This window comes from Labrus mixtus, chromosome 8 (genome assembly GCF_963584025.1).
Source record: "Labrus mixtus chromosome 8, fLabMix1.1, whole genome shotgun sequence".
NCBI lineage: Eukaryota > Metazoa > Chordata > Actinopteri > Labriformes > Labridae > Labrus > Labrus mixtus.
Genome location: NC_083619.1, coordinates 1439805 through 1466697, shown reverse-complemented (window position 1 = coordinate 1466697; position 26893 = coordinate 1439805). Strand labels below are relative to the sequence as shown.

The window sequence follows — 26893 nt, the reverse complement described above, 5'->3', positions numbered from 1 at the left end:
TTGTTATTGACATGCTTCATATTGAGTTGTTTTGTTCACTGTTATTGACATGCTTTACATTGGGTTGTTTTGTTATTGACATGCTTCACATTGGGTTGTTTTGTTATTGACATGCTTTACATTGGGTTGTTTTGTTCACTGTTATTGACATGCTTTACATTGAGTTGTTGTGTTATTGACATGCTTTACATTGGGTTGTTTTGTTCACTGTTATTGACATGCTTTACATTGGGTTGTTTTGTTCACTGTTATTGACATGCTTTACACTGGGTTGTTTTGTTCACTGTTATTGACATGCTTTACATTGGGTTGTTTGTTCACTGTTATTGACATGCTTTACATTGGGTTGTTTGTTCTCTGTTATTGACATGCTTTATATTGAGTTGTTTTGTTATTGACATGCTTTATATTGAGTTGTTTTGTTCACTGTTATTGACATGCTTTACATTGGGTTGTTTTGTTATTGACATGCTTTACATTGGGTTGTTTTGTTCACTGTTATTGACATGCTTTACATTGGGTTGTTTGTTCACTGTTATTGACATGCTTTACATTGAGTTGTTCTGTTATTGACATGCTTTACATTGAGTTGTTTTGTTCACTGTTATTGACATGCTTTACATTGGGTTGTTTTGTTCACTGTTATTGACATGCTTTACATTGGGTTGTTTTGTTCACTGTTATTGACATGCTTTACATTGGGTTGTTTTGTTCATTGTTATTGACATGCTTTACATTGAGTTGTTCTGTTATTGACATGCTTTACATTGAGTTGTTTTGTTCACTGTTATTGGCATGCTTTACATTGGGTTGTTTTGTTCACTGTTATTGACATGCTTTACATTGGGTTGTTTTGTTTACTCTTATTGACATGCTTTACATTGGGTTGTTTTGTTCACTGTTATTGACATGCTTTACATTGGGTTGTTTTGTTATTGACATGCTTTACATTGGGTTGTTTTGTTCACTGTTATTGACATGCTTTACATTAGGTTGTTTTGTTCACTGTTATTGACATGCTTTACATTGGGTTGTTTCTTCTCTGTTATTGACATGCTTTATATTGAGTTGTTTTGTTATTGACATGCTTTACATTGGGTGGTTTGTTCACTGTTATTGACATGCTTTACATTGGGTTGTTTTGTTCATTGTTATTGACATGCTTTATATTGAGTTGTTTTATTCATTGTTATTGACATGCTGTACATTGGGTTGTTTTGTTATTGACATGCTTTACATTGGGTTGTTTTGTTATTGACATGCTTTACATTGGGTTGTTTTGTTATTGACATGCTTTACATTGGGTTGTTTTGTTCACTGTTATTGACATGCTTTACATTGGGTTGTTTTGTTCACTGTTAATGACATGCTTTACATTGGGTTGTTTGTTCTCTGTTATTGATATGCTTTATATTGAGTTGTTTTGTTATTGACATACTTTACATTGGGTTGTTTGTTCAATGTTATTGACATGCTTTATATCGGGTTGTTTTGTTATTGACATGCTTTACATTGAGTTGTTTGTTCAATGTTATTGACATGCTTTACATTGGGTTGTTTTGTTATTGACATGCTTTACATTTGGTTGTTTTGTTATTGACATGCTTTACATTGAGTTGTTCTGTTATTGACATGCTTTACATTGGGTTGTTCTGTTATTGACATGCTTTACATTGGGTTGTTTTGTTATTGACATGCTTTACATTGGGTTGTTTTGTTCACTGTTATTGACATGCTTTACATTGAGTTGTTCTGTTATTGACATGCTTTACATTGGGTTGTTTTGTTATTGACATGCTTTACATTGGGTTGTTTTGTTCACTGTTATTGACATGCTTTACATTGGGTTGTTCTGTTATTGACATGCTTTACATTGCGTTGTTTTGTTATTGACATGCTTTACATTGGGTTGTTTTGTTCACTGTTATTGACATGCTTTACATTGAGTTGTTCTGTTATTGACATGCTTTACATTGGGTTGTTTTGTTCACTGTTATTGACATGCTTTACATTGGGTTGTTTTGTTATTGACATGCTTTACATTGGGTTGTTTGTTCTCTGTTATTGACATGCTTTACATTGGGTTGTTTGTTCACTGTTATTGACATGCTTTACATTGGGTTGTTTGGTCTCTGTTATTGATATGCTTTATATTGAGTTGATTTGTTATTGACATACTTTACATTGGGTTGTTTTGTTCATTGTTATTGACATGCTTTATATTGAGTTGTTTTGTTCATTGTTATTGACATGCTGTACATTGGGTTGTTTTGTTATTGACATGTTTACATTGGGTTGTTTTGTTCACTGTTATTGACATGCTTTACATTGGGTTGTTTGTTCATTGTTATTGACATGCTTTATATTGAGTTGTTTTGTTCACTGTTATTGACATGCTTTGCATTGGGTTGTTTTGTTATTGACATGCTTCACATTGGGTTGTTTTGTTATTGACATGCTTTACATTGGGTTGTTTTGTTCACTGTTATTGACATGCTTTACATTGAGTTGTTCTGTTATTGACATGCTTTACATTGGGTAGTTTTGTTCACTGTTATTGACATGCTTTACATTGGGTTGTTTTGTTCACTGTTATTGACATGCTTTACATTGGGTTGTTTGTTCACTGTTATTGACATGCTTTACATTGGGTTGTTTGTTCTCTGTTATTGACATGCTTTATATTGAGTTGTTTTGTTATTGACATGCTTTATATTGAGTTGTTTTGTTCACTGTTATTGACATGCTTTACATTGGGTTGTTCTGTTATTGACATGCTTTACATTGCGTTGTTTTGTTATTGACATGCTTTACATTGGGTTGTTTTGTTCACTGTTATTGACATGCTTTACATTGAGTTGTTCTGTTATTGACATGCTTTACATTGAGTTGTTTTGTTCACTGTTATTGACATGCTTTACATTGGGTTGTTTTGTTCACTGTTATTGACATGCTTTACATTGGGTTGTTTGTTCACTGTTATTGACATGCTTTACATTGGGTTGTTTGTTCTCTGTTATTGACATGCTTTATATTGAGTTGTTTTGTTATTGACATGCTTTACATTGGGTTGTTTGTTCACTGTTATTGACATGCTTTACATTGGGTTGTTTTGTTCATTGTTATTGACATGCTTTACATTGGGTTGTTTGTTCACTGTTATTGACATGCTTTACATTGGGTTGTTTTGTTCATTGTTATTGACATGCTTTACATTGAGTTGTTCTGTTATTGACATGCTTTACATTGAGTTGTTTTGTTCACTGTTATTGACATGCTTTACATTGGGTTGTTTTGTTCACTGTTATTGACATGCTTTACATTGGGTTGTTTTGTTCACTCTTATTGACATGCTTTACATTGGGTTGTTTTGTTCACTGTTATTGACATGCTTTACATTGGGTTGTTTTGTTATTGACATGCTTTACATTGGGTTGTTTTGTTCACTGTTATTGACATGCTTTACATTAGGTTGTTTTGTTCACTGTTATTGACATGCTTTACATTGGGTTGTTTCTTCTCTGTTATTGACATGCTTTATATTGAGTTGTTTTGTTATTGACATGCTTTACATTGGGTGGTTTGTTCACTGTTATTGACATGCTTTACATTGGGTTGTTTTGTTCATTGTTATTGACATGCTTTATATTGAGTTGTTTTGTTCATTGTTATTGACATGCTGTACATTGGGTTGTTTTGTTATTGACATGCTTTACATTGGGTTGTTTTGTTATTGACATGCTTTACATTGGGTTGTTTTGTTATTGACATGCTTTACATTGGGTTGTTTTGTTCACTGTTATTGACATGCTTTACATTGGGTTGTTTTGTTCACTGTTATTGACATGCTTTACATTGGGTTGTTTTGTTATTGACATGCTTTACATTTGGTTGTTTTGTTATTGACATGCTTTACATTGAGTTGTTCTGTTATTGACATGCTTTACATTGAGTTGTTCTGTTATTGACATGCTTTACATTGGGTTGTTTTGTTATTGACATGCTTTACATTGGGTTGTTTTGTTCACTGTTATTGACATGCTTTACATTGAGTTGTTCTGTTATTGACATGCTTTACATTGGGTTGTTTTGTTATTGACATGCTTTACATTGGGTTGTTTTGTTCACTGTTATTGACATCCTTTACATTGGGTTGTTCTGTTATTGACATGCTTTATATTGCGTTGTTTTGTTATTGACATGCTTTACATTGGGTTGTTTTGTTCACTGTTATTGACATGCTTTACATTGGGTTGTTCTGTTATTGACATGCTTTACATTGAGTTGTTCTGTTATTGACATGCTTTACATTGAGTTGTTTTGTTATTGACATGCTTTACATTGAGTTGTTCTGTTATTGACATGCTTTACATTGGGTTGTTTTGTTATTGACATGCTTTACATTGGGTAGTTTTGTTATTGACATGCTTTACATTGGGTTGTTTTGTTCACTGTTATTGACATGCTTTACATTGGGTTGTTTGTTCACTGTTATTGACATGCTTTACATTGGGTTGTTTTGTTATTGACATGCTTTACATTGAGTTGTTTTGTTCACTGTTATTGACATGCTTTACATTGGGTTGTTTTGTTATTGACATGCTTTACATTGAGTTGTTTTGTTCACTGTTATTGACATGCTTTACATTGGGTTGTTTTGTTATTGACATGTTTACATTGAGTTGTTTTGTTCACTGTTATTGACATGCTTTACATTAGGTTGTTTTGTTATTGACATGCTTTACATTGAGTTGTTTTGTTCACTGTTATTGACATGCTTTACATTGGGTTGTTTTGTTATTGACATGCTTTACATTGGGTTGTTTTGTTCACTGTTATTGACATGCTTTACATTGGGTTGTTTTGTTATTGACATGTTTACATTGGGTTGTTTTGTTATTGACATGTTTACATTGGGTTGTTTTGTTCACTGTTATCACAGGTGGAGACGTCTGTTAACTAGCCTTCAAACATATTTGTCTTTTGACTCTGTTTATGAAATGTAGTCTGCTGTCTGAAATAATAAAGGATGAAAAGCTAAATAATAAAGTTTAGAAAAGCTCTGGCATGGTCCTTGTGCCTCTTGTTTTGTTGCCATGGCTGCACTGAATGATCATGTTGTGTTTTATTATGCCAGGTATCACTAATTCATCCAGGGTTCAGAAATCAAATGAATCAATAACTTAACTAATTTTATTTTCAGTATTTATACCAAAGATTTTGTTGTTACTTCCGCCTCATCTGGATAAAATATCAAGTTTTAGTGTGTACTGCTTTTATCCCCTACCCTGCACCATTCCCTCTTCTCTCAATCTCTGTTGTATTCCTCTTTCCTCGTGGACCTATTCAACGTCCCCTCCCTCATCATCACCATCAGCACAGGCTGCAAGTTCCTTCACAGGTATCAGGCCATAATCATTGAGGAAAGCCTCCACGTCTGTTGCAAAGAACTCGTCACTGAAGTGTTTGGTAACTGCCAGGAAATTACCAAGTAATTCACCAGCTTTATAGACCAACAGAGCAGGAAGGACCTAGACGGACAGTGACAGGGGTTAAAACATACTTTAGCTTTTTTAGAAAAATATAGTTCTTAATCATATATGACAATAACAAATAAATGCATAGAACAGAATCCATCTTTGTTGTTGCTGTAACATACAGGGGTAAATGATTATAGCACACTTTAGTGTCCAAATACATCGATTTATTTTAGAAACTTAAAAAGTATTGTAACTTTGAAGTATAAAGACAGCTTTTATTTATCATTGTTTTTCAGATTTTTATTCAAGATTTCAGCTTTTGCTTGCAGTTGAAATATGAATGCCTTTGCTATGTTTGCACAGAAAGTAGAAAGTAGTGCTATGATGTTGGATGTCACAGAGACTGTGACAGATGGAAACTACCCTGTTCTGACTTCATAAAGAAAGTAATCTTTTTTTTCACCCAGATTTTATGACTTTGGTTATATGCTCTTTAAAATGGAATTTTTCATAAATAAAGATTTAAAAGTGTATGCATGCATGAGACAGTGAAACCTGCATGAGGGGGTGGGAACATAGTAGCTAACACGTAGCTTCTGGATGAGCTGTTTTTGTTTTGCTCATCTCCTGTTTCTTATTTTAAAAACCCTCAATAAAAAGTGAATTAATAAAAAAAAAAGAAGCAAACACTTAGACTCTTAGCCTCAATAATCGATTATTGCTCTTTAAAGTTGTTGGATATAATTGAGTTTTGGGTTTAATTGATAATTAGCCTCTCTGTGTTTATACACTCAGTTAAGATCACAGGACTAAATCACACCTGTAATACTCCAGCTCTTTATCCCAATTCTGATGAATGTATTATTATCAGTATTGAATAATAATGACCCTCATCATTGCCTGCTGTTACTGTTTTAAACAATCAAAGACCAACCTCAGAGGAGAAGCGCTCGGCAGCGCCTGTTGCCACAGCATCAATTCGACAAAATTTAATGCTGGAATACTCGGAGGCCAGGCAGTCCAGACATGAGTTCAACTGCTCACAGCCTGAAGAGGGACAAAGAAAGTGCACATGTAACATTACTGATGTCACATAAGGGAGGCCTTAAACACACATATCTAACCTTTCACACCATGCTGGTAAATGTGCACTATCACAAGGGTCAGCCGGTGCTCCTTTTCTATGACTTCCAGGAACGCCTCTCCACTCTCCAGCTCGTAGACCGCTTCAAACTTTGGACCAAAACTCAGGCGTTCATGCATTTCCTGCATGCATTGTTTTCTGTAGTGTTTGAGGCAACGCTCATCCTCTTCTTTGATCAGTTCATACTCCTGAACACTCATCTAGAGGTGAGAAAAAATGTCTTATTGTTTTGTTACTTTATATGTTTTCCTTTGGCAAGCAGAGGCATAAAGTACATACCCAATCATTGCATGGTTTGTGTATTTTCTTTGTTTTTGTCTTTCTTCTGCCACAGTTATGGCAGGGGGAAAGCACTCTAGTGTAGAGTCAGCCTCAAGTTGGACACTTTAATGCTAACCTCAATTATTATTAACATTATCTTTAATGTTTGCACTGACTGTTATTTAATGTCTGTTTTTGATAATTTTATTCTTTTTAAACATTGCAAAAAAATTTGATTCATCTAATCTTTTTTTCAGGTTAATATATATGTATGGGGGGGGGGTTGTGGTTAATTTGTAACAAATATTTCATGTCATGTACGTCTTAGTAACCTGCTACTGGATGCTTTACATTTTTTAAATAAAGTATCCATCCATCCATCCTCTCAGTTTGAATTTTTAGCTTAGGTTAAATTCAGGTTAATTGCTTCTAGGTTACAACTTCATGTTTAAGTTACAGACTATATTTAATCCACTCGCAGCCCAACTCTTGATAAGATGATGAAGAAAACATTCATCACACCAATAGTTTTTGTCCTTTTGCTTTATAACGCATACTGGTGACAAGGAAAGTTAACAGAAAGGCCTTTTTGAAACATTTTTTATATCAAATATTTACAATAAGTGACACAGTTAAGTGTATGAAGAAAGCACAACAACCTTTTTTTGTTGGTAAAAAATGCTTACTAATGTACAGGACAAAATCTGCATGAAGCTATAGGAGGTACTGATTTGTTAACAGGTCACTGAGATCACAGTAGAGGTGGTTTACAAGGTGCAATTAACATGTTGAAAAAGAGAAAATATACTACCAATATGAATTCTCTCACAAATGTTCAATTAACATGGCGTGCATCAAACTTTCTCCCCCCTGAAAAAGTAGGGACTCCAGCTCGTCGTGGACATGTCATGACAAACTTAATGTTAAACTACACAGTTTGTTCACATCATCTGTAGCAGCAGGTGGCGGTTCAACATGAGTTTGCGTCTGTTCCAGATTTCCTGTTTAAAGTGCCTGTTTAGTGCTGTGCTCAACTAATGGATTCATGTTGGGTCATTGTACATAATAACAATGAGTAAAACCTGCTCTTTTGTAGTGTCTTAAGATAACATTTGTTTAAAAATAGCGATATATGAATTGATTGATGATCCTCTGTTTTTCCTTCATGTGAAGTTGTGAGTGTTACTATCTCACCTTTCTTTGCGATCTCTCCTTGTCATCTTCTCGTGTGCTTGACATTTGTCTGAGAAGCTCTCTCTTGCTTACAGGAGCAGACTGATCCACACTGTCCAACTTAAACTGACGCCAGTCATTGATTACCCCTTTAGGACCTGCAGACACATACATGTTTATAATGTGCAGAAGAAGCAGCATTGAAGTTTGGGATATCATCAAGTGGGTCAATCAATCAAACGTTTTTTAATCTGTTCATGTCATTGCAAACTATTCCTCTGACCTGTGTGATTGGCAGGTAACTCCTCTTCTGGGTAAGGGCCAGACATCCTGATAGTCTGCAATACAGAGAATACACAACCTGTATGACCTGAGCAGGTCCTTAATGAGTATTGGAGGTGATCTGGTATACGAAGATATGTTGCATGTCAATCTGAAGTCCAATTGTCTAAATACATTTTAGATATTTTTGCAGCACAAAAGATACTTCTGTAAGATTACCTTTATTAAAGCAAGCACAAAAAAACAATAGCTTTCAAAATAAACATGGCTTTTACATATTGTCTCGAATGCTTGTCTCCACCTCAGACACAATCTAATGGAGCTGTAAATTCAGTCAAGAAGATTACATTCTTTATACTGCTTTATTGTTCATATATACACTCATAATTGAATGTAGTCATCATCTGTTCTCATCAGCTGGTCATTCTTATCTAATATCATTGTTAGCTTGCTGCCCCTCTCATGAAAATGGCTTTCTCTTCCTCCAGTTCATTCCTGCCATCATTACGTGAGACCCTCCACTTCTCCATTAACGACCAGTCTTCACAGTTTAATCAGTTTAGTCTCATCAGCCTCAGACAACATCCGATTTTGGTGCTACTCAGGGTAAATGGACTTGAGTTTGTATAGCGTTTTTCTAGTCTTCTGACTACTCAAAGCACTTTTACACAGCAGGTCACACCTACACATTCACACACTGATGGTAGAGGCTGCTGAGTAAAGAGTCCATCAGTATTAACTCATCCATTCATACACATTCACACACTGATGGTAGAGGCTGCTGTGTAAAGAGTCCATCAGTATTAACTCATCCATTCATACGCCGCCGAGGAAGCAGCGGGTGCAACTTAGGGTTAGGTGTCTTGCCTAAGGACACATGTTGCTGCAGGCATGTTGCTGGGGATCGAACCCTTGACCACCCGGTTGAGAGACAGCAACTCTAACAACTGAGCCACGGCTGCTCAATAGTTGTAAAATAACTTTTTTTAATCTTGAATCAATTTACACCTATAAAAAAGACAATAGCCATCTTATTGTAAACAGAGTTTACAACAATATGTAGACCATTGACACATCTATTAACTTCCAACAAACCGATTTTTTTGTGTTGCATGTCCCAACAACCAACAACCTGTTGACCTGTTGTCACAACCATTTACAATAAACCTATCGGACATTCATTCATCAGATTATATAAGATTAGCTGGAATCTGATACGCTCAACTAGGCTATTGTGCAATAATAATAGATTGCCTGGAACAACTGTCCACTCTCTCTCTCTCTCTCTCTCTCTCTCTCCATATATATATATCTATATATATATATATGATGTGAGGATAAAGGTGGATTTAACCACAATCTTCTAATGAAATACCACTGCCATTTTATTTTGGAACAATTAATTTACTGAGACACTTACAAAAGCTTTTTATTATGAAATAACCTGAACTAATGTATTTTTCAATTTAAGTTAGTTAGTTATTAAATAATTTTATAATCTATTGATTCCGGGATATTGCTGGCTTTCACTATAACATAATGAAAAAAGTAATAGAACTATATTTGATTGATATTTGATTGAAGTAATTACCAGATTGTCTTGAAAAAAACAGAAACAAAGTAATATAAAGTGCTAGACCTACCTACCAAATACCTAAATGATACTTACCTCTGTGTTGTGGCTGAGTTTTTCCTAATCTTTTCTGTATCTCTTTGTCCTTTTCACAAACTATTAGGCTATGTCCACATGCAGTCAAATGATATGACAGAGGTGGACGCAGGTTTTGGATAAAGTGGGGATTAAGATTAGGGAATAAACTCCATCGATCGTCATCATCACCTTCACGACAATATCTTGTTATCTAAGATGATTAGTTTCTATTCCTGGCTCAGAGTTTTTGAATTGTCGTTGTGCACAACACAATAAACTTGTGCACACGGAATATCATCCAACTGGTGCGCACAAGATTTTAACTTTTTTTTTCTGGGATTTAAGGGGCTCCGTATGCAACTAGATTATGTTTGTACTCTAGTAAACCAGAAACCGTCCAACATTGCACAATTACAATGTCAGCTGTATGAGCAGAAAAGAGAGAATGAGGAAGCATTTAAGCAACTGAAGTAGAAAACCTTCCATGACAAAAAATAGACCAAACACATGAACAGTTGATAGTGCTCCTGAAAAGAACAGAGTTAATAGACCCTTTCAAAATCATTTTTATTATTGTTGTTTTCCTGTGCGAGAATTCTGATCCACACTCCAGTTCAGCAGGTGGCGGTAATGCACCAGTATGCTGGAAGGAGGAGGAAATAAGCAAAGCCGGATGAGCGGAGTGAACCCTCTTTGACAAGCTGCGAACCAATCACATCGCTCAGTCAATGTTTATCAGCAACTAGGACCAATGTGAGCTAATGCTAGTTAGCTAGAAAACAGATTGCTATTCCCCCTCCTGTTCATGAAGATTGTTTCTTATTATAACTGTGTGCACGAGTATTCATGCTATTGAGTGATGTCACTGTGGGTCGGTTATAGTTTACATTACCTGTGAGTAATCCACATTTAGCTACATGCTAACCAAGCATTAGGGGATGTTTGGGCTGTGTTTGAGAACAGATTGCTCAGGTAGTTTCTTTTTTTCTTATTCCCAATCTACGTCAATGTTTTACTGAAAACCTAATCATGTTATTGTAATAAATACACATTCTTTATATCTAAACTCATTCGCGGATTTCTTTAACAGAGAAAGTGTGAACGTTACTTAAAAGGCGTGACTCGCAGCTCATTTGACTTATAGCAAACTTTGTTAGATCAGTTTCAACCACTTCTTTTTAGTGAAGCTCAGCTCCTAAATATAGAACAATTTGTATAAAGTTAACTTGAATATATAACTTTAACATCTTTAAATTAAGATATCTCATCTTATTTTGTTCCCAGCTGTTCACCATGAAGGCCAGTAAGTCGTATAAGCTTGTGCTGCACAAGAAAGGTTTTGGTGGAAGTGGTAAGCAATGTATTTTAATTCACGCAGTTTAAAATGATATTTCGCTTTTCAAAGATTTACCTGTTTCTAATTTGTTTTGCCTTTGAGCAGACGATGAGTTGGTTGTCAATCCGAAAGTATTCCCACAAGTCAATCTGGGGGATATTATTGAGATTGCTCACCCTACAGATGAATACAGGTGAGCTTGAATAATAGGATCCAATGTGGGTTTTTTTTAAACATCATTTTATCTTTCATGTTCATTTATACTATGTTTTACTACTGAGGATATAATCAGGCATTGTCTCTTTTGAAATCCCCAGTCCTCTCCTGTTGCAAGTGAAAAGCCTAAAAGAGGATCTTCAGAAAGGTAAAAGCATGATAATAAGCTATAAGAAATAAGCTATATCAATTTTAAAAGAAAGAGAAGATTCCACTAGATTTTTAGACAGTAGTTGTAAGTGGTGTAACTGTATTTGATGGACCTAAATTGAATTGATTTTACTGCTTTTGTTTTTGTATAGAGATAATCAGTGTGGACCAGACTGTTGCACAAGCGTTCAAACTTCGTGCTTACCAGGATGTGATTATTAGCATTGTAGACCCTAAGGTATGTTTACTCTGAGCTGTGCACATCGTCACCATTTGTCAGTTCAACAGAATCTCAACAAAGTTTCTGTTTCTTCTTGCAGGATGTAACGTTGGACCTTGTTGAGCTGACGTTTAAAGATCAGTACATTGGTAGAGGAGACATGTGGAGACTGAAGAAGTGCCTGGTGGGTTTTGTGAAGGTTGGGTTATGTGCTGCGGCACAATGTGTAACAGCACATTTACATGATGATGTAACTGTTAAAATCTTTATTCCAGGTGAGCACATGTGCTTATGTGACACAGAAAGTGGAGTTTGCAGGAATTAGGTACTATGCTTACATTTCAATTCCCCACACTGATAGTAAAATTCATAAATCACTTGTATGTAAAATAAATAATCATGCACTTGCATTAAATTTTTTTTATTAAATTTAATTAAAATTAAACAGCACTGACAGTAGATCTCTGCTAATGTTAAAAAAGACAATGGACATCTATGTAGCTGGACACTGTGTTTTTCTTTTTTAATTTCTGGTGTCCTGGCCATGATAACTGCAATGATGATGACAAACTCAATTTTTTCCATACATTTATTCTGCAATCATATACATGCTTTTGATTGTTTTAATTCTTCAGAGCACAAGCCAGTGAGCTCTGGGTGAAGGGGGAGAAGGTGACCTGTGGATACATCAGTGAAGACACCAGGGTAAGACAAGTTTTGAAAGCAGATGCTTATGTATATGCATGTGCATAGATAACACTTATATCTTTTACATATACAAAATATTTCACAGTCTTTTTTTTATTTCATGAAACAGGAATAGCATCTAAGTGTGTTACTTCAGAAGAAACTGTAATGTTGCCAGGCTTGGATAAGACTTGTCTAGAGTGGCACATGCACTTCTAAAGACATTATCAGTGTGGGCTGTACACTAGATTGCAAATATTCAATCCATTCATCCTGACTTTAAACAGACAGATTTTTTTCTGCAAGCCCAAAGTACAAATGCTGTGTGATGTGCAAGCCAGCTGAGCCAACTTAAGATGCTGCGATTCATATTGGGCAGGGGTTTTTGCCTCAAACTCGTTACTGCTTGTCTTAATTTGGGTGTTTCCCCCATTTTTTCCAGTCTGTATTTAAACTTATTTACAAGGTATGTAGACAGGATCATCCTGGGGGTGTGCTACTTAGTGAGAGTCCAGGGTAAGCCAGGTCTGTTAAGCCTTTGGTCAGTGTCACTAATCTAGCTCCCTCTTAACCTGGCTAAATCACCATGGTTACTTGTTCTGTACTCCTTAACTGATCAGTATTTGGTCATGTTAAGGTTTTGGCTTTAAACTGTCCATTCATTGATGATTATTACCAGACAATAGTCTCCACTGGCAGTATAGATCCTCAGCTGAGGGACTCTTGAATTGATACTTTTCAAATCAGATAGTAATGTTACGTTTGTAGTGCCACAGAACAAGGCATGCAGTTACAGTATCACATACTGAATGTATATTATCACAGGTACCAGTGCATTCAGTTAGTTATCACAATAATCTGAGCCCACCCTCCAGTCTCCTTCCTCTCAGTTTGCTTCAGGTCAATTTGACACTTTATTTCAGCAGAGCATCCAAACAGTGATGGAATGATGAGGGCACAGCATCTAAGACCACTAGATCATGTTTTTATGCTGGGTCCTAATACCCTGTCCAGTCCAGTCCATATAACACAGCTGGTCCATATAACACAACTGCTCCATATAACACAGCTGGTCCATATAACACAGCTGCTCCATATAACACAACTGGTCCATATAGCTGGTCCATATTACACAGCTGCTCCATATAATACAGCTGGTCCATATAACACAACTGCTCCATATAGCTGGTCCATATAACACAACTGCTCCATATAGCTGGTCCATATAACACAGCTGGTCCATATAACACAGCTGGTCCATATAACACAACTGCTCCATATAACACAACTGCTCCATATAACACAACTGCTCCATATAACACAACTGGTCCATATAACACAACTGGTCCATATAACACAGCTGGTCCATATAACACAACTGGTCCATATAACACAACTGGTCCATATAACACAGCTGGTCCATATAACACAACTGGTCCATATAACACAGCTGGTCCATATAGCTGGTCCATATTACACAGCTGCTCCATATAATACAGCTGGTTTATGTGCAGGAGATGCATGTGCTAAAGGCCCCCTTTATATGAGCGCACAGCCTGAAGCTGAGTTTACAGAGAAAGTTTCTAACCACCTCTGGGTGTTTCTGACTGGAACTACAGACTTTGTCGAGTCAGCTTACTCAAACAAAGCCTTTCATTCATCTTGGAGTCTTCATTCATCTTTGATTTTGATTTTGTGACATAGGTGGTGTTCAGATCCACATCTGCGATGGTGTACATCTTTATTCAGATGAGTTGTGAGATGTGGGACTTTGACATCTATGGTAAGTTGCACCTTTTTGATTCATACTCATACTTTGAAGAGCTGTTAATCAATCTTTGATTTCAGTGAAATACATTTTGCTATCTTGATTTGTGGCAATGAAGGAAAATCTTACTAGAATGTTTTGTTTTACAGGTGATCTCTACTTTGAGAAAGGAGTCAATGGTTTCCTATCTGATCTTTTTGCAAAGTGGAAGGTTTGTAATTTTCTTTTTGTCTGCCTCTGTTGTAAGGTGAAGTTTGGTCTTAATTAGGGTCTCAATGTTTATTGTTTTAACAGGAGAAGAACTGCAGTCATGAGGTGACAGTGGTACTCTTCTCACGTACATTCTATATTGCAAATACGATAGGTAAGTCTGTTTTATTTATGATCACAGTGGGTTATGATGCATAACAAAACAAATCCTGCCATCTTCTGGCCCCCTGTAGGAACACATTCAGCCTTTTGCAAAGAATCTGGGTGTTTTATAGAAACGAAAGCATTGTGCATTACACTAAGGAACATTTCTAAAACACCTTCTATTTTTATCAGCAAATATCCTACATGCTTAATCTCCTAACGCCTTTAAAATTGCAAACAGCCTTTTCACCTGCCACTACCAAGGCGCTGTGCGCTAAAGCGCTGCTGTTATTATTATTATTATTATTATTACTTTATTTTTGTTGTTTTTGTTGTTGGTTTATACTGATGCTCTTATCAATTTCCTCAGAGGAATTTCCAGAAATTCTGCGAGGGTCTATCAGACAGGATCATGAGGGACGCTTTTATGAAGATTTTTACAGGTACAGTAACTACAGTTACAGTACAAAGCCTTTTCCATTAACCTTATCTTAAGTTCAGCTGCTTTACAGATTGGATGGTGAAGGTTTTTATTTTGACCTTTAACTTACTTGTGATCAGGGTTGTTGCTCAAAATGAGAGACGGGATGAGTGGACATCACTGCTGGTCACCATCAAGAAGCTTTTCATTCAGTATCCTGTCCTGGTGCGGCTGGAAGAAGCAGGTAGTGACTGAGTCAAGTGTGTGTCTGACCATCGCATCCATGGATCAGAGGCCTGTAACCAAGATCTTGTGTTTATTTACTTTTACCAGATGGTTTTCCTGTTAGTTATAACTCAACTGCTGCTGAGGGAAACTACTTGGAGGCCATTAACCTTTCCTTCAATGGTAAGTAGTGTAACATCAGAGACTGTTATGATTCAGGTTCCCTACAGCACTGGGTTGTCTTGTCAATGTTTGTGACCAGACAGTAATCTACTGTACGTAGTACACTCACTATTGATACCTCATACAACCCCACTTCAAAAAACCTGAACTATCCCTTTAAGGGATCCATCTCTAAACTGATTTAAGTTTGAATGAACCCAAAGTCCTCATTCAGGTCAAAGATACATCTTTGACCTGAATGAGGACTTTGGGTTCATTCCAAAGTGAGTCTGATGATTATAGGAGGTTTGAATTGAACAAATGAAGTGAAATTAATGTATTTTGCTGAAAACAACCAAGAAGTATAGTTGACAATATTCATGTCTTCCACAGTGTTTGACAAGCATTACATCAACCGCAACTTTGACCGCACTGGGCAGATGTCAGTGGTCATAACACCCGGTGTAGGGGTTTTTGAAGTCGACCGTTTGCTTATGATTCTCACCAAACAGCGAATGATCGACAACGGTTAGTGTGACAACACAAACACATTTGAACAAAAAGGCATAATGAACAAATGAATACTCTCTATTCATTTATGAAATAATCTTCTCTCTTCAGGTATTGGTGTAGACTTGGTGTGTATGGGGGAGCAGCCGTTGCATGCAGTACCATTGTTCAAGGTAATATTCATATTGTAGGTCTCAAAAAGTGCTGGCACAATACGTGTTGCTTACTGAAGATCATTCCCTCTGTAGCTGCACAATAGGACCACACCTGGAGACTCTCGTGTGGGTGATGACTATAACCTCCCTCACTGGATCAACCACAGGCATGACAATATGACTGATTACGATCAACTTCACTTCCAGTGATATGGAGTTGGAATTTACTGATGTACGTCTTGCTGTCATGTTTTTCATTGTTTAGCTTCTACACCTCTAAAAGTCAGAACTCCTGTGGCTCCTTCACTCCTAGAATTAAACTGGCTGGCCGAAAGGTAAATTCACAATTTTTAAAGAACTGTTGTGAATTGAAAAAAAATGAAATCAGCTTTTTTTCTTCGATTTCACATCTTAATAAATACCTTCTGTAGATTCATGCAGAGAAATCCAAGATCAGCAAGGACCATAGTAAGTTATGACCTTTTTTTTCCCACCAACATCCCTTTCTTTTGAAGCATTAATTAAAAAGCTATAGGATTGGATCAAATAGCAAAATCTGATTAGATCAGATAATCCAATATTTGCTATACTAGGATAGGATAGGATAGTACTTTATTGATCCCCAGAGGGGAAATTCGGGTGTTGCAGCAGCACAGACAAGTAAGGTCAAAATACTCATTAAACAGAATAGATTAGATAAGATAAATAAAAATAGGGGGTATATACAAGTACAAAATGAATGATGAAGTTAACTGCAGGGAATTGAGACAGTATGTGCAGGGAATGGCAAGATAGTATAATATAATATAATATAGTGCCATATATAAAAAATGTAGTGTAATATGATGAAATGTAATATAATATAGACTAATGTAATAATATAATAAAACTACTGTCATAGTAGATAAAGTATAGTGTGTATATACACTGTCATTATCACATATTTGTAAGGACAACCTACGTATACCTAGTCAAGTTTATTCTTGGTGCAAGAAGTAAAGAATGATTTTCTCTAACTCCACACCTCACTTTCACGTCCTTGTCCAGCTCTCGGTACTCCAAAAGACACTGACAACAGCCTACCTATACAGGTGGACTATGATGCCTATGATGCTCAGGTGTTCAGACTACCAGGACCATCACGAGTTCAGAGGAGCACAAACTTCAGGTATTTGACTGCTATCACTAAATACTCAAGTGCACAAAGAATACCAAGTTGCTTTATTTTTCTTTATTACAAAAAATTGGGCAAAATAACCATTTTGTTTTCTTCTTTTGCATTCTATTATTGTTTTTTATAACATTATTTAAAAAAAAGAATAATGATGCAAGAAATGAACATGTCTGGATAAATGAACTATGTCTGGATAAATGAACTATGTCTGGATAAATGAACTATGTCTGGATAAATGAACTATGTTTGGATTGCCCAATAAACACAAAGTTGCAAAAAAAAAAAAAAAAGAATACCAAGTTCTTTTTAGTGATCCTTTGGACCTGTCCCTGTTGATTTGTAACAACTGTGTGTCCAACAGAATTGGTCGGGACAAAGAGATAAGTGGGAGGAAGAGCTGGGGCTCTGTTGATGTCACTGCTGGCATAGGTGTGTCCCCACCGATTCGCTCTGTAGGGCCTGAGGAACAGCGTAGCTTGGCCTCTGATGATAGTTTGGGCCCTGTGTCCAACGTGCTGCTGATACCCCGTTTGCCTCCTGCCCAATATGAAGTCAGTAGCTCCCTTGGATACACCAGCACCAGAGGTAATTCTCCTACAGCTTAGAACATGTAAATGGTTCCAGTAGGATTCATCTAATCTATAAATCTCTTTTCCAGAGTTGTTGGAGAAGATGATGGACTCTCAGCGGGACTCCAGTGCCCCTGGCCGGTTCACAGTGGGAAGTGCTGAGTCTACTCTGCACATCCGTCCTGGAGGTTACACTCCTCAGAGAGCACTCATAAACCCTTTCACCCCATCCAGGATGCCCATGAAGCTCACCTCAAACCGCAGACGCTGGATGCACACCTTCCCTGTTGGTCAGTTATCAACCATTCATATCAAATCACATTCCTTTCTGTAGTGAGTTAGGGCCTAGTTTAAAACATGAGAAGGATTTTCATAAAATGTTTAGTACAAAAAAAATCAGTGTGTGGTTTCATATTGCATTACAGCGTTACAGAAGTGTAACTCAGGTACAGTCATAGGTGTGACAGCCAGGTTCACCCAGAGAGCTAAGCAACATTTGACCAACACAAGAGGAAATTACATTCAATAAAGAATGACATTTCTTTCATTGCTGTGCATGACATGGAATCGATTAATATTAACAATGGATGACTTTTAAGGACTACTGCTGCTTCCAACATTACACCATGGACACCATTAGCTGCAGCTCATCCCTCCATGTCAAGAGCTGGAACTTAGTTCATTCACAACACAGAAGACTGAACACAAAACTTGAAATTGTAATTTTACTTCAAGGTTAATAATAGAGTGAGGTCTTGGCTAAACCCACAGATCAATCAGAAAACAAAACCTAAACCAATGGAAGCCCTTAGCAAAGAAATTAAGTCAAAGAAAGAAGTCATTGTGGATCTGCAAACTTGAAGCATCTTCCAATTTATCCCAAATCTGTTTGCTGGCGTCTTGGTCCTTTGAAATGTTCTGGAGTTTTTATTATGGTTTGACTTGCTTTGTTAGTTTATTTTTTTATCTTTTGAAAATAACTTTTAATTTATTTTTGATTAATTCCAGTGTTCTTTTTTGTAACATGGGGCATTTCTCCAGGGTGAAACCCAAAAGGGACAAAGTAATGTGTAAACTGAAATCATCAGGCAATACAAAATCAAATATAAGAGATCAACAACCACAAACATTCTTAATTTACAAAACATAAAGAGGACTTTAACCAAAAAAACATCAAGTGTCAACAACACGAGCTGCAATGGATCACAAAACTCTCAGTTTGATGGGTTCACAGTTTGTAGTAAGAGATCTTAAAATGTTTTATATCCCTCAGCTGGCCATCACTGTAACTGTGTGTCTCTATGCATCAAGATATTTCATCCTCAATGGAGTTGCTTCTTCTTTGTTTGCATAAATGATGTTTTTCACCTGATTGATGTAGAGTCTTGCTATTGCTAACACATGAACAGAATTAGATAGATAGATACTTTATTGATTCCCGAGGGAAATTCAAATTAGTAATATAATTGAAAATATAGGTCATGGCTTACAGAGGTTGACTAAAACCGTTTCTGTGGGTTTGAACCCCCCCGACTTTTGAATGTGTCAGAAATTATTTTTTAAGACTCCCTGTTACTTTTTGTAGCGTTGCCACAACCCAAAGGTGAAGGTATCCACTGATTGAAGCCGTAGCTAGACGCTCCCAAAAATCCCTCTTCCGTAATTCACATCCAAAAAATCCACAGGACCACTCGATCAAAGTTTAAGTGTTTTCTTCAACAAAAATAAACAAAAAAACTGATTAATCCAAAGTTATACAAAAGATCAAACATGAGAGAGAGATGAGGAGAGGTTAAAAGACTGGCTGCACTCACTGCTAGCTTCAACTTAGCCCAATTAACTCCACAAACCCCTCCCATTCCCAGATCCAATGAATTTAAAGCTCTTTCAATTACTGTGGCAAAGTTGCTGTTTTCCACTCACAAGTAACATGTTCTGCATTTGAATTATCCATATACATTTTTTATGTAAATATTTAAACTTATTAAATTACTGTAAATAATGAAAATATTCCTTCCTCTCATATTTATTAACCATAAAGACTGTCCACATATATAACCCAAATATTACATGCTGACCACATGATGAGCAATATGGCTCCTACACAAAGTTTGAATTTGTGCCCAACAGAGATCTGAGCTAATAGTAAGTTTGACATTTCTAAACCCATTTATGTGTGATTAAAGACTTTATATGTGATTTTTTTGATCCAGCAGATGTCGCCCTTGAGCACCAGCATGAAACCAAAACAACTTGTGCTGCATTGTTGTGTTAGCATGCTAATGCTAGTGATCTTTATTATGCTCGTATTTTCACACTGCATGTAAATTTACCTGAAATGAGCGTGATCTAGAAACACAGTTAATCAGTGAGTACAGTATGTTATTCTTCTTTTCTCTAGTCCCTCAATTAAACAACTTTTATACACGAGGGGAGGAGTCATCCGGCCGTCCCGACGACGTAAACAAACTGAAGATAGGACTCTGAAAACATCACAGACAGTGGGACTCGGGTGTTACACCCATTGTAGACAGTCATGACTCAGTCATGACTGAGTTATTTTCAGAGGATATACTTGATTTCTATTTAAGTGTGAAAAATCACATATAAAGCCTTTAAGAGACTGTAGATTTGCAAGTGATGCCACTTAATTTAGCCCCACAGGATATTGACTTCTGTTGTTCCTTAGGTCCTTCTGGAGAGGCGATACAGATCCATCACCAAACCAGACAGAATATGGCTGAACTGCAAGGCAGCCAGAAGAGAGATCCTGCACACACCTCTGCTGAGCTGCTGGAGCTGGCATATCATGAGGCCACTGGACGGTGGGCTCAACGTACCTACAAAAAAAAAAAATCTTTTCAATTTTTAAAGAATAATATCATACAGAACATCTTTCATATGAATTCTTGTTCTTTATCTTTTATTTCAGGCGAACAACTTTACGGCAAGGAGGAGACAACAGCCTTTACATTGGTGGAGGGATGGAAGAGTTGACTGGAAGTCCTGGGAACAACAGTAGTGGTGATATGCCTCATTAAACACACTATTGAACGATACTCGGCTGTTCTACAACCTCCTTTGTGCCACATATGTCACGAACCCCATTGTGCCACAGAGCTCCATTGTAGTTCAAAATCAGTAAGAATTTCACAAATGAGGCAGAAAGTGTCACTGGTTGACATGTTGTTATGGACAAACAATCTACAGTTTATAAAGACACCACACACACACACTCCTGCTGGGAAAAAGATCACCTGAAAGCCACATTTGGATATGTCTTTTATTCTAGTCAGACAGGGAATTCATTCTCTCAGTTATCCCATATAAGTTCCAAACTATAAATGTGTTATAGTTCTGAGACTATCTGCTTACAAGTGGTGCCCGTGTTGGTTTGCCTCTGACTGTTATTTTAGGTTGGCAAGAACCAACAAAAAGGAAAATAAATCTAATATTATGCATGTCATAATAGTGTTCCAGCATTTCACCCATCCCAGTTTGATCATTTCACTAGTCTGAGACCGGACAGAATTGTGAACTTTGAACACTTGTTGAGTGAACTGCTTCAAAGACCTCCAACTAGGCACTGATTTACATTTACCAGGTCATAAATAATTAAAGAGTTAGCTAGCGAGAAAGCTACTTCCTTCATTCTGTTATTTCTGATGTGTGACATAGGGGATTGTGAGTAATGATAAGTACAGATATCACTCTGTCACTCTGTGTTTATTTTGATTGTGCTGTCTGTGCAGGAATGATAACCAACCGGGGCTCATTTGAAGACTTTTCCCTCAGCGGTGCTAACCCGAGTGAGTTCATCTTGAAAACAGAAACATGTCAATTGATACAAAAATGGTCACGCTGCCAATACCTTAAGTTTGGGTTTGATATTCTTAATAATCACCAAATATTAGTGGTGCAAAGGATCATAGTTGTTTCCGTGTTCCAAGATCAGGCCCGCCCCACTTGCTTAAGACAGCACCTCATTCGGGGAACCCCAAGAGTTCAGGTTCATCATACTGCTCGTTTAAATTGGAGTAGTAGCACTATGTGTAATAAAGGCATTGTGATCTAACGTCCTTAAAATGCATAATTACAGCCAATGCTAGCTGAGGAGTATAAAAACTTCTTTTGTGGTTATCTTTTTCTGAAAAATGTTCTGGTCCATGACACACATTTGTGAAATGCTTGGAACCATGAGATTTGTGATTCTTTGCACCCTAACAAATACTATGAGAGCTTAGACTATCTGAGTTAGCCAATGGGAACTCATTCATCTTAAGCAGGCAGGTTGCACCACTGGTCCTCTGTCTCCATATTAGAGATCATAAGGCTTGGGTTCCCTTCCATTCCTCCCTGTGTATCCTCACTTTCTCTATCAGACTATTATCTACCTTTTTTTCTGGGCCTTCTGTTGATCTTGTTTTCAATAGATAAATGTTCCATAAATGAGGCTACTGCAGGCAAAGGGAGCACAAATGAGCTGTTTTTTTTCTCTCGTGTGGCTCAGATGGGGTTTTTTTTTACGACGAAATCAGCTGGTCAGTACTCACAGAATCTGCTTTATCATCTGATGAATGTTTATATTATACTGACTTCTGTGGCCTTCATGATTATTTCCAAAAAGCAGTGCATGACATCAACTTTATTGTTCTTTTGCATAAACAGGTAAGTTTAGGACCAGGACCAGTTCACAGAGGATTCTGGTCTTATTTAAATTTATTTGCAAAACCAAAAAGGAAATTAGAGCTAAGCAATGAATCTGAATCAAATCAAATATTGCTGTTGTAGTATAGCCTCAATAATTACCGTATAATTGTTCTATTCCATGACCTCTTTAAATAAGCAAGCTTGTGTTGCGATCTGGTTTCTGCATGGGGGTTTGCAAAGTGTATGTCACTGGATTGTTGTCAAATAGTTGCTTCTGCCAACAAATGGATCTTGGCTGAAATATTTCAAATCTTTTTCACTAAAATGTTTGTTGCATGCTGTGATTTCTCTGCTTAAATTCACTCGGTCACTTAATGGTTCACGCCCTTGCTGAGCTCAGGACACAGTTTGCATTTCCCTGTGAGTCAGGCAGATCACACACTGACTATGACAAGGCCACTATCTGCATGTTTGATTACTGTTTCACAAGTACACGCCCCTCTGGAATCACCATTTGGGCTGACAAGGCTAGTATGAATAACACCTAACTTGTTTTTTCTCCCCTTTTCTTCCCTGTTTTTGTTTCTTTATTCCCTCTTTCTCTTCCCTTTTCATATCTTCATCTCTTTTCCTTATTTCTATTAACATCATCCCACTATACTTTCCCTCCCTTCTCCATCCCCCACATGTACCACTCTACTGCGGGTACATGCATTTGTCTTGTTGTGGGGATTTTTTATTTTTTTTGTATGTGTGTATGTACGTATGGTGGGTGTGCTCCTGAAGCCCTGCTGATATCTGCACCCCCGACAGTGCCCAGCTTCTGCTGCACAGTTGGGGTAGACTGGAAGTCCCTGACCACACCAGCCTGCCTGCCCCTCACCACTGACTACTTTCCAGAGCGCCAGACGCTGCAGAACGACTACACTGAAGGCTGCTATGACTTGCTTCCGCACAGTGACCTGGAGAGGTAAATGACATGATGTCTTAAGAGTGAAAATCTCTTAAGCCAATCAATGCATGCCTGAAATTGGCTCTAGCAGGGATTATGTCTTTTACAGGATGATCATTTTAATTTTTAAGAGCACAAAACTGATTCCTGTATCTCAGACTCCTAACAAGCATGAAGCTGGTGAAAAGCTCAGGCTGTGTCTTTGGTTCATCTTTATTTTTGCTTTTGTCTAATTCCTAGGCGGGAAGATGAATCCCCAGTGATGAGTGCGTCTCAAGTGTTTGAGGAGTTCATATGCCAGAGGTTGATGCAGGGGTACCAGATCATTGTTCAACCCAATAACAGGAAACAACAACCCTCTGTGGCCACACCACTTGGCAGCAGCCCTCATTACAGCAGAGGTGAAACATTGTTTTATATAATTAGTTTTTTTTTAGTGGACATTGATTTACAATTCTTTACATATTCAGATTGTTTGCTGTATTCTCAAGTCTGGAGTTCTTAACCTGTTTCCTAAACTACATCGTGTTTTTCCCCCCAATGCTACTCCTCCTTAAATTTGTTGCATTTCAGCTTTGGGATATGTGAAGCATGCTAGAAGAAATGGGGTAGGGGTTGTATGACAGATGAGATATTAAACTGCTGTTCTGGGATTGTCTTGTCAATAAAATACTGAGTGACTTTATCTCGAGGGAGATAATCATCACAGTGATTTGCATCACACCGGAGCTAAATACAGATGCGTCCCTATTGAATTATTGTTTTGTTACTTACTATTGTATAAGTTATAAACTGCTTATAGGCAGGTGTTACTGATTACTGAGTTCTTCATAGCCAGAGACATCAAGCTAGCTTAGTCTCAGAATGGTTAATGGACTGCACTGACCACTCTGTGTTTCTCTATGCCTTATGGAGCCATTTAGGGTTCAGTATGTAGCTAGAAGACACATCCTTAGGTTATCAAAAGGACTTCCTGACCTCCACCCAAATATTGACACACTCTGAAACACTACTACACAACATTCAAATACGACTACAAAGCACAAACCCTATTCATGTTCCTGAGGTCAAAGTACAGCAACAGACTACAAAAACTATAATGACCCCAGCTAACATCACTGATGACAACCCTAACGTAGCATTATTAACTGGTTTCTCAATGACTACTTCTTGGGAAACCAGTAACTACCTGGTATAAGACTGTTGGGGTTGTATCAAGTCAACTTTGGTTCTATTCTTTAATAATTATACTTAATTATTAATAATATAAATAAAATATGATTAAACTATGTTTAATCTCGTTTTGGGGCACCAACCTGTACTCAGGTAAATATAACCAAAATGTCGTGTGTGTGTGTGTGTGTGTGTGTGTGTGTGTGTGTGTGTGTGTGTGTGTGTGTGTGTGTGTGTGTGTGTGTGTGTGTGTGTGTGTGTGTGTGTGTGTGTGTGTGTGTGTGTGTGTGTGTGTGTGTGTGTGTGTGTGTGTGTGTGTGTGTGTGTGTGTGTGTGTGTGTGTGTGTGTGTGTGTGGGGGGCGCAGTGGTGGAGTTAGTCTCCAGATGTACGTCTACACAGGAATATGTGTGTGTCTGTTAGTAAAAGGGGAAGAAAAGAGGATAAAAGAGGAGAGTAGAGGAGGAGAGAAATGCGTGCCTGAAGAGGCCGGATCACAGTCTAACTCCTGCGCCACAACTCGGAGTAATTCCCTTCATTCACAGAAACAAACCAATGGCCGAATTCAAGTTAATATGGCTTACACTGGCCTTTCTGATCAGAAGAGTAATACCCGGTTATAACGCTGTTACGCTAAACACATATAGGACGCAGCGGTCCGAAACGGGAACAACAAGAGTTTTAAACAGGTAAAACTCAGGACGCAGCGGTCCAACAAAGATAAAAATTACAGTTTCTGCTTCAATCAAACAATTGTTAAAAAACACTCTCTAAAGCTAATTCTGCCCAGACCTAATTAAGCCTCACTTGTGAATCGCTTTGCCCGCGATTGGTGAAGGAAAAAGAGTCTGGCAATAAAACAGATCTTCTGTCCGTCCTGGTGCAGAGGCGTCTGATGGCAGCGAGGGTCCCTTACGGCAAGAGTGGCTTTGTTGGTTCTCCGTCGAGTGGAAAGATGTCCGTTGATGTCCTTTCGTTGCAGGACGGAATAAGACCGTTATCTTTCTGATAATCTGTTATAGTCTGACGCTCTCTGAGAAACTGAGATGCGTTCACTGGACAATCCGAGCTCGGGATTTAGAACACTGCCGGCCGCGGATTACCTGCGCGCCAAAACTTAAAACAAAGGGAGATTGTTGCAGGAAACAGGAGGTGAGCTTGGGTCTCCGAACACTTGAAGTCAGCACGTGGAAAGAGAAAGAACAATGGAAGTCTTGGAGCTTTGTAGCCTGGCCTGCTTCATGGGGGGTCTACCTCAGGTCTCCTCCAATGAGGAGAGAGAGGTTCCGGTCCCCCCTTACTTCACACATAGGTGTGAAGTACCGCAGGGGATTCTGGGATTAAGAGTCCTTTTAGGCCTCTTTGTGATCTCAGTGAATAACTCAAATAAGGTGCAGGCCCAAGTCCATTGTTTGACTGTCCTAAGCCTGCGTGGCCCAACAAGACCAAGTAAGTTGGTGATGACTGAAAGACAGCTGACAGATTGGGGCAACGGGGTAAACAGCTCTAACCACAGCTTCTGTAGAGTGGACACAAGTGGTGAGAAGGATAAGACTATAACACCTCAGAGACTTGAACAATTTGTATTTGTCTCTTGTCAAATACTGAACCACAGAGAGTGTCATTAATAGGAAAACTATTGCCACGTCAGAAAAACAGCAATGCATGTAACAAATAAACCTGATTCTTTGATTGATCTGTTGAGATTAAGATATTCAATTTGAAATGGCCTTTCCACCTTCACTTACTGGATGTGTCTTTTCTGTTTTTTTCTCTCTTCAGGTCTTGTGTCTTTGCATCGAGCTGAGGAGGAGAATGTGTACTGGCTTAGTATGGGCCGCACTTTCCATAAAGTCTGCCTCAAAGACAAGATAATCACAGTTACTCGCTACCTGCCCAAGTGAGTATGCAACCTTGTATGCAGCGAGTACTCATTCTGCCTTTTTCCCATGTTTTGCTATCAATCCATTTTCTCCCACTTATCGGGGTCCAGTCATGGTGGAGGCATGCTAAGCAAGTCGTCCTTCAAATCCCTCTCTCATTCTAGGTTAGAAGGGGGGAGGGGCTGTGGCTCAGTTTGTAGAATCTGTCGTCTCTCAACCTGAAGGTCGGGGTTTCTTCAGCCACATGTCCGATGTGTTCTTGGGGATGACACACTGTTTCGTTGGTGGCATATGAATG

At 37.8% G+C, this 26893-nt stretch overlaps 2 protein-coding genes across 9 annotated transcripts in view; one reads left to right on the top strand and one right to left on the bottom strand.

Moving 5' to 3' along the window:
• Positions 1-4913: 4913 nt before the first annotated feature.
• pdca (phosducin a) lies at positions 4914-10135 on the bottom strand. Its single transcript, XM_061043778.1, has 6 exons — positions 10010-10135; positions 8342-8396; positions 8080-8216; positions 6605-6824; positions 6415-6527; positions 4914-5531 (listed from the first exon to the last, which is right to left on the bottom strand). Exons 2-6 carry the CDS (start codon positions 8385-8387, stop codon positions 5343-5345), a joined length of 705 nt encoding a protein of 234 aa, XP_060899761.1. The 5' UTR covers positions 8388-8396; positions 10010-10135; the 3' UTR covers positions 4914-5342.
• Positions 6635-26893, top strand: part of depdc5 (DEP domain containing 5, GATOR1 subcomplex subunit) — a 39570-nt gene continuing 19311 nt past the window's right edge. Inside the window, exons 1-29 of one of the 8 annotated variants that reach the window (XM_061043770.1) lie at positions 6635-6830; positions 8829-8946; positions 11276-11342; positions 11433-11520; positions 11645-11691; positions 11846-11931; positions 12014-12097; positions 12189-12238; positions 12549-12618; positions 14305-14383; positions 14518-14579; positions 14663-14732; positions 15093-15165; positions 15284-15387; positions 15477-15551; positions 15924-16058; positions 16152-16213; positions 16289-16362; positions 16461-16530; positions 16627-16663; positions 17243-17363; positions 17731-17954; positions 18028-18228; positions 20628-20763; positions 20871-20962; positions 21691-21747; positions 23375-23558; positions 23781-23941; positions 26495-26612. In XM_061043770.1, the coding sequence (XP_060899753.1) occupies positions 11285-11342; positions 11433-11520; positions 11645-11691; positions 11846-11931; positions 12014-12097; positions 12189-12238; positions 12549-12618; positions 14305-14383; positions 14518-14579; positions 14663-14732; positions 15093-15165; positions 15284-15387; positions 15477-15551; positions 15924-16058; positions 16152-16213; positions 16289-16362; positions 16461-16530; positions 16627-16663; positions 17243-17363; positions 17731-17954; positions 18028-18228; positions 20628-20763; positions 20871-20962; positions 21691-21747; positions 23375-23558; positions 23781-23941; positions 26495-26612 (2618 nt within the window). In that variant the 5' untranslated portion in view covers positions 6635-6830; positions 8829-8946; positions 11276-11284. Of the gene's footprint in view, positions 6831-8828; positions 8947-10690; positions 10964-11275; positions 11343-11432; positions 11521-11644; positions 11692-11845; positions 11932-12013; positions 12098-12188; positions 12239-12548; positions 12619-14304; positions 14384-14517; positions 14580-14662; positions 14733-15092; positions 15166-15283; positions 15388-15476; positions 15552-15923; positions 16059-16151; positions 16214-16288; positions 16363-16460; positions 16531-16626; positions 16664-17242; positions 17364-17730; positions 17955-18027; positions 18229-20627; positions 20764-20870; positions 20963-21690; positions 21748-23374; positions 23559-23780; positions 23942-26494; positions 26613-26893 lie in introns of those variants that run through there. The other 7 variants (XR_009673940.1, XM_061043769.1, XM_061043772.1 and 4 more) reach the window with 7 other exon arrangements.

Excerpts from the sequence above, each read along its gene's own strand:
- pdca (XM_061043778.1), bottom strand. The coding sequence starts at position 8,387 with ATGTCTGGCCCTTACCCAGAAGAGGAGTTACCTGCCAATCACACAG. Across the intron at positions 8,217-8,341 it reads GTTACCTGCCAATCACACAG|GTCCTAAAGGGGTAATCAAT; the intron begins GTCAGAGGAATA and ends ATGTGTCTGCAG. Across the intron at positions 6,528-6,604 it reads TTACCAGCATGGTGTGAAAG|GCTGTGAGCAGTTGAACTCA; the intron begins GTTAGATATGTG and ends GTCCCTCTTCAG.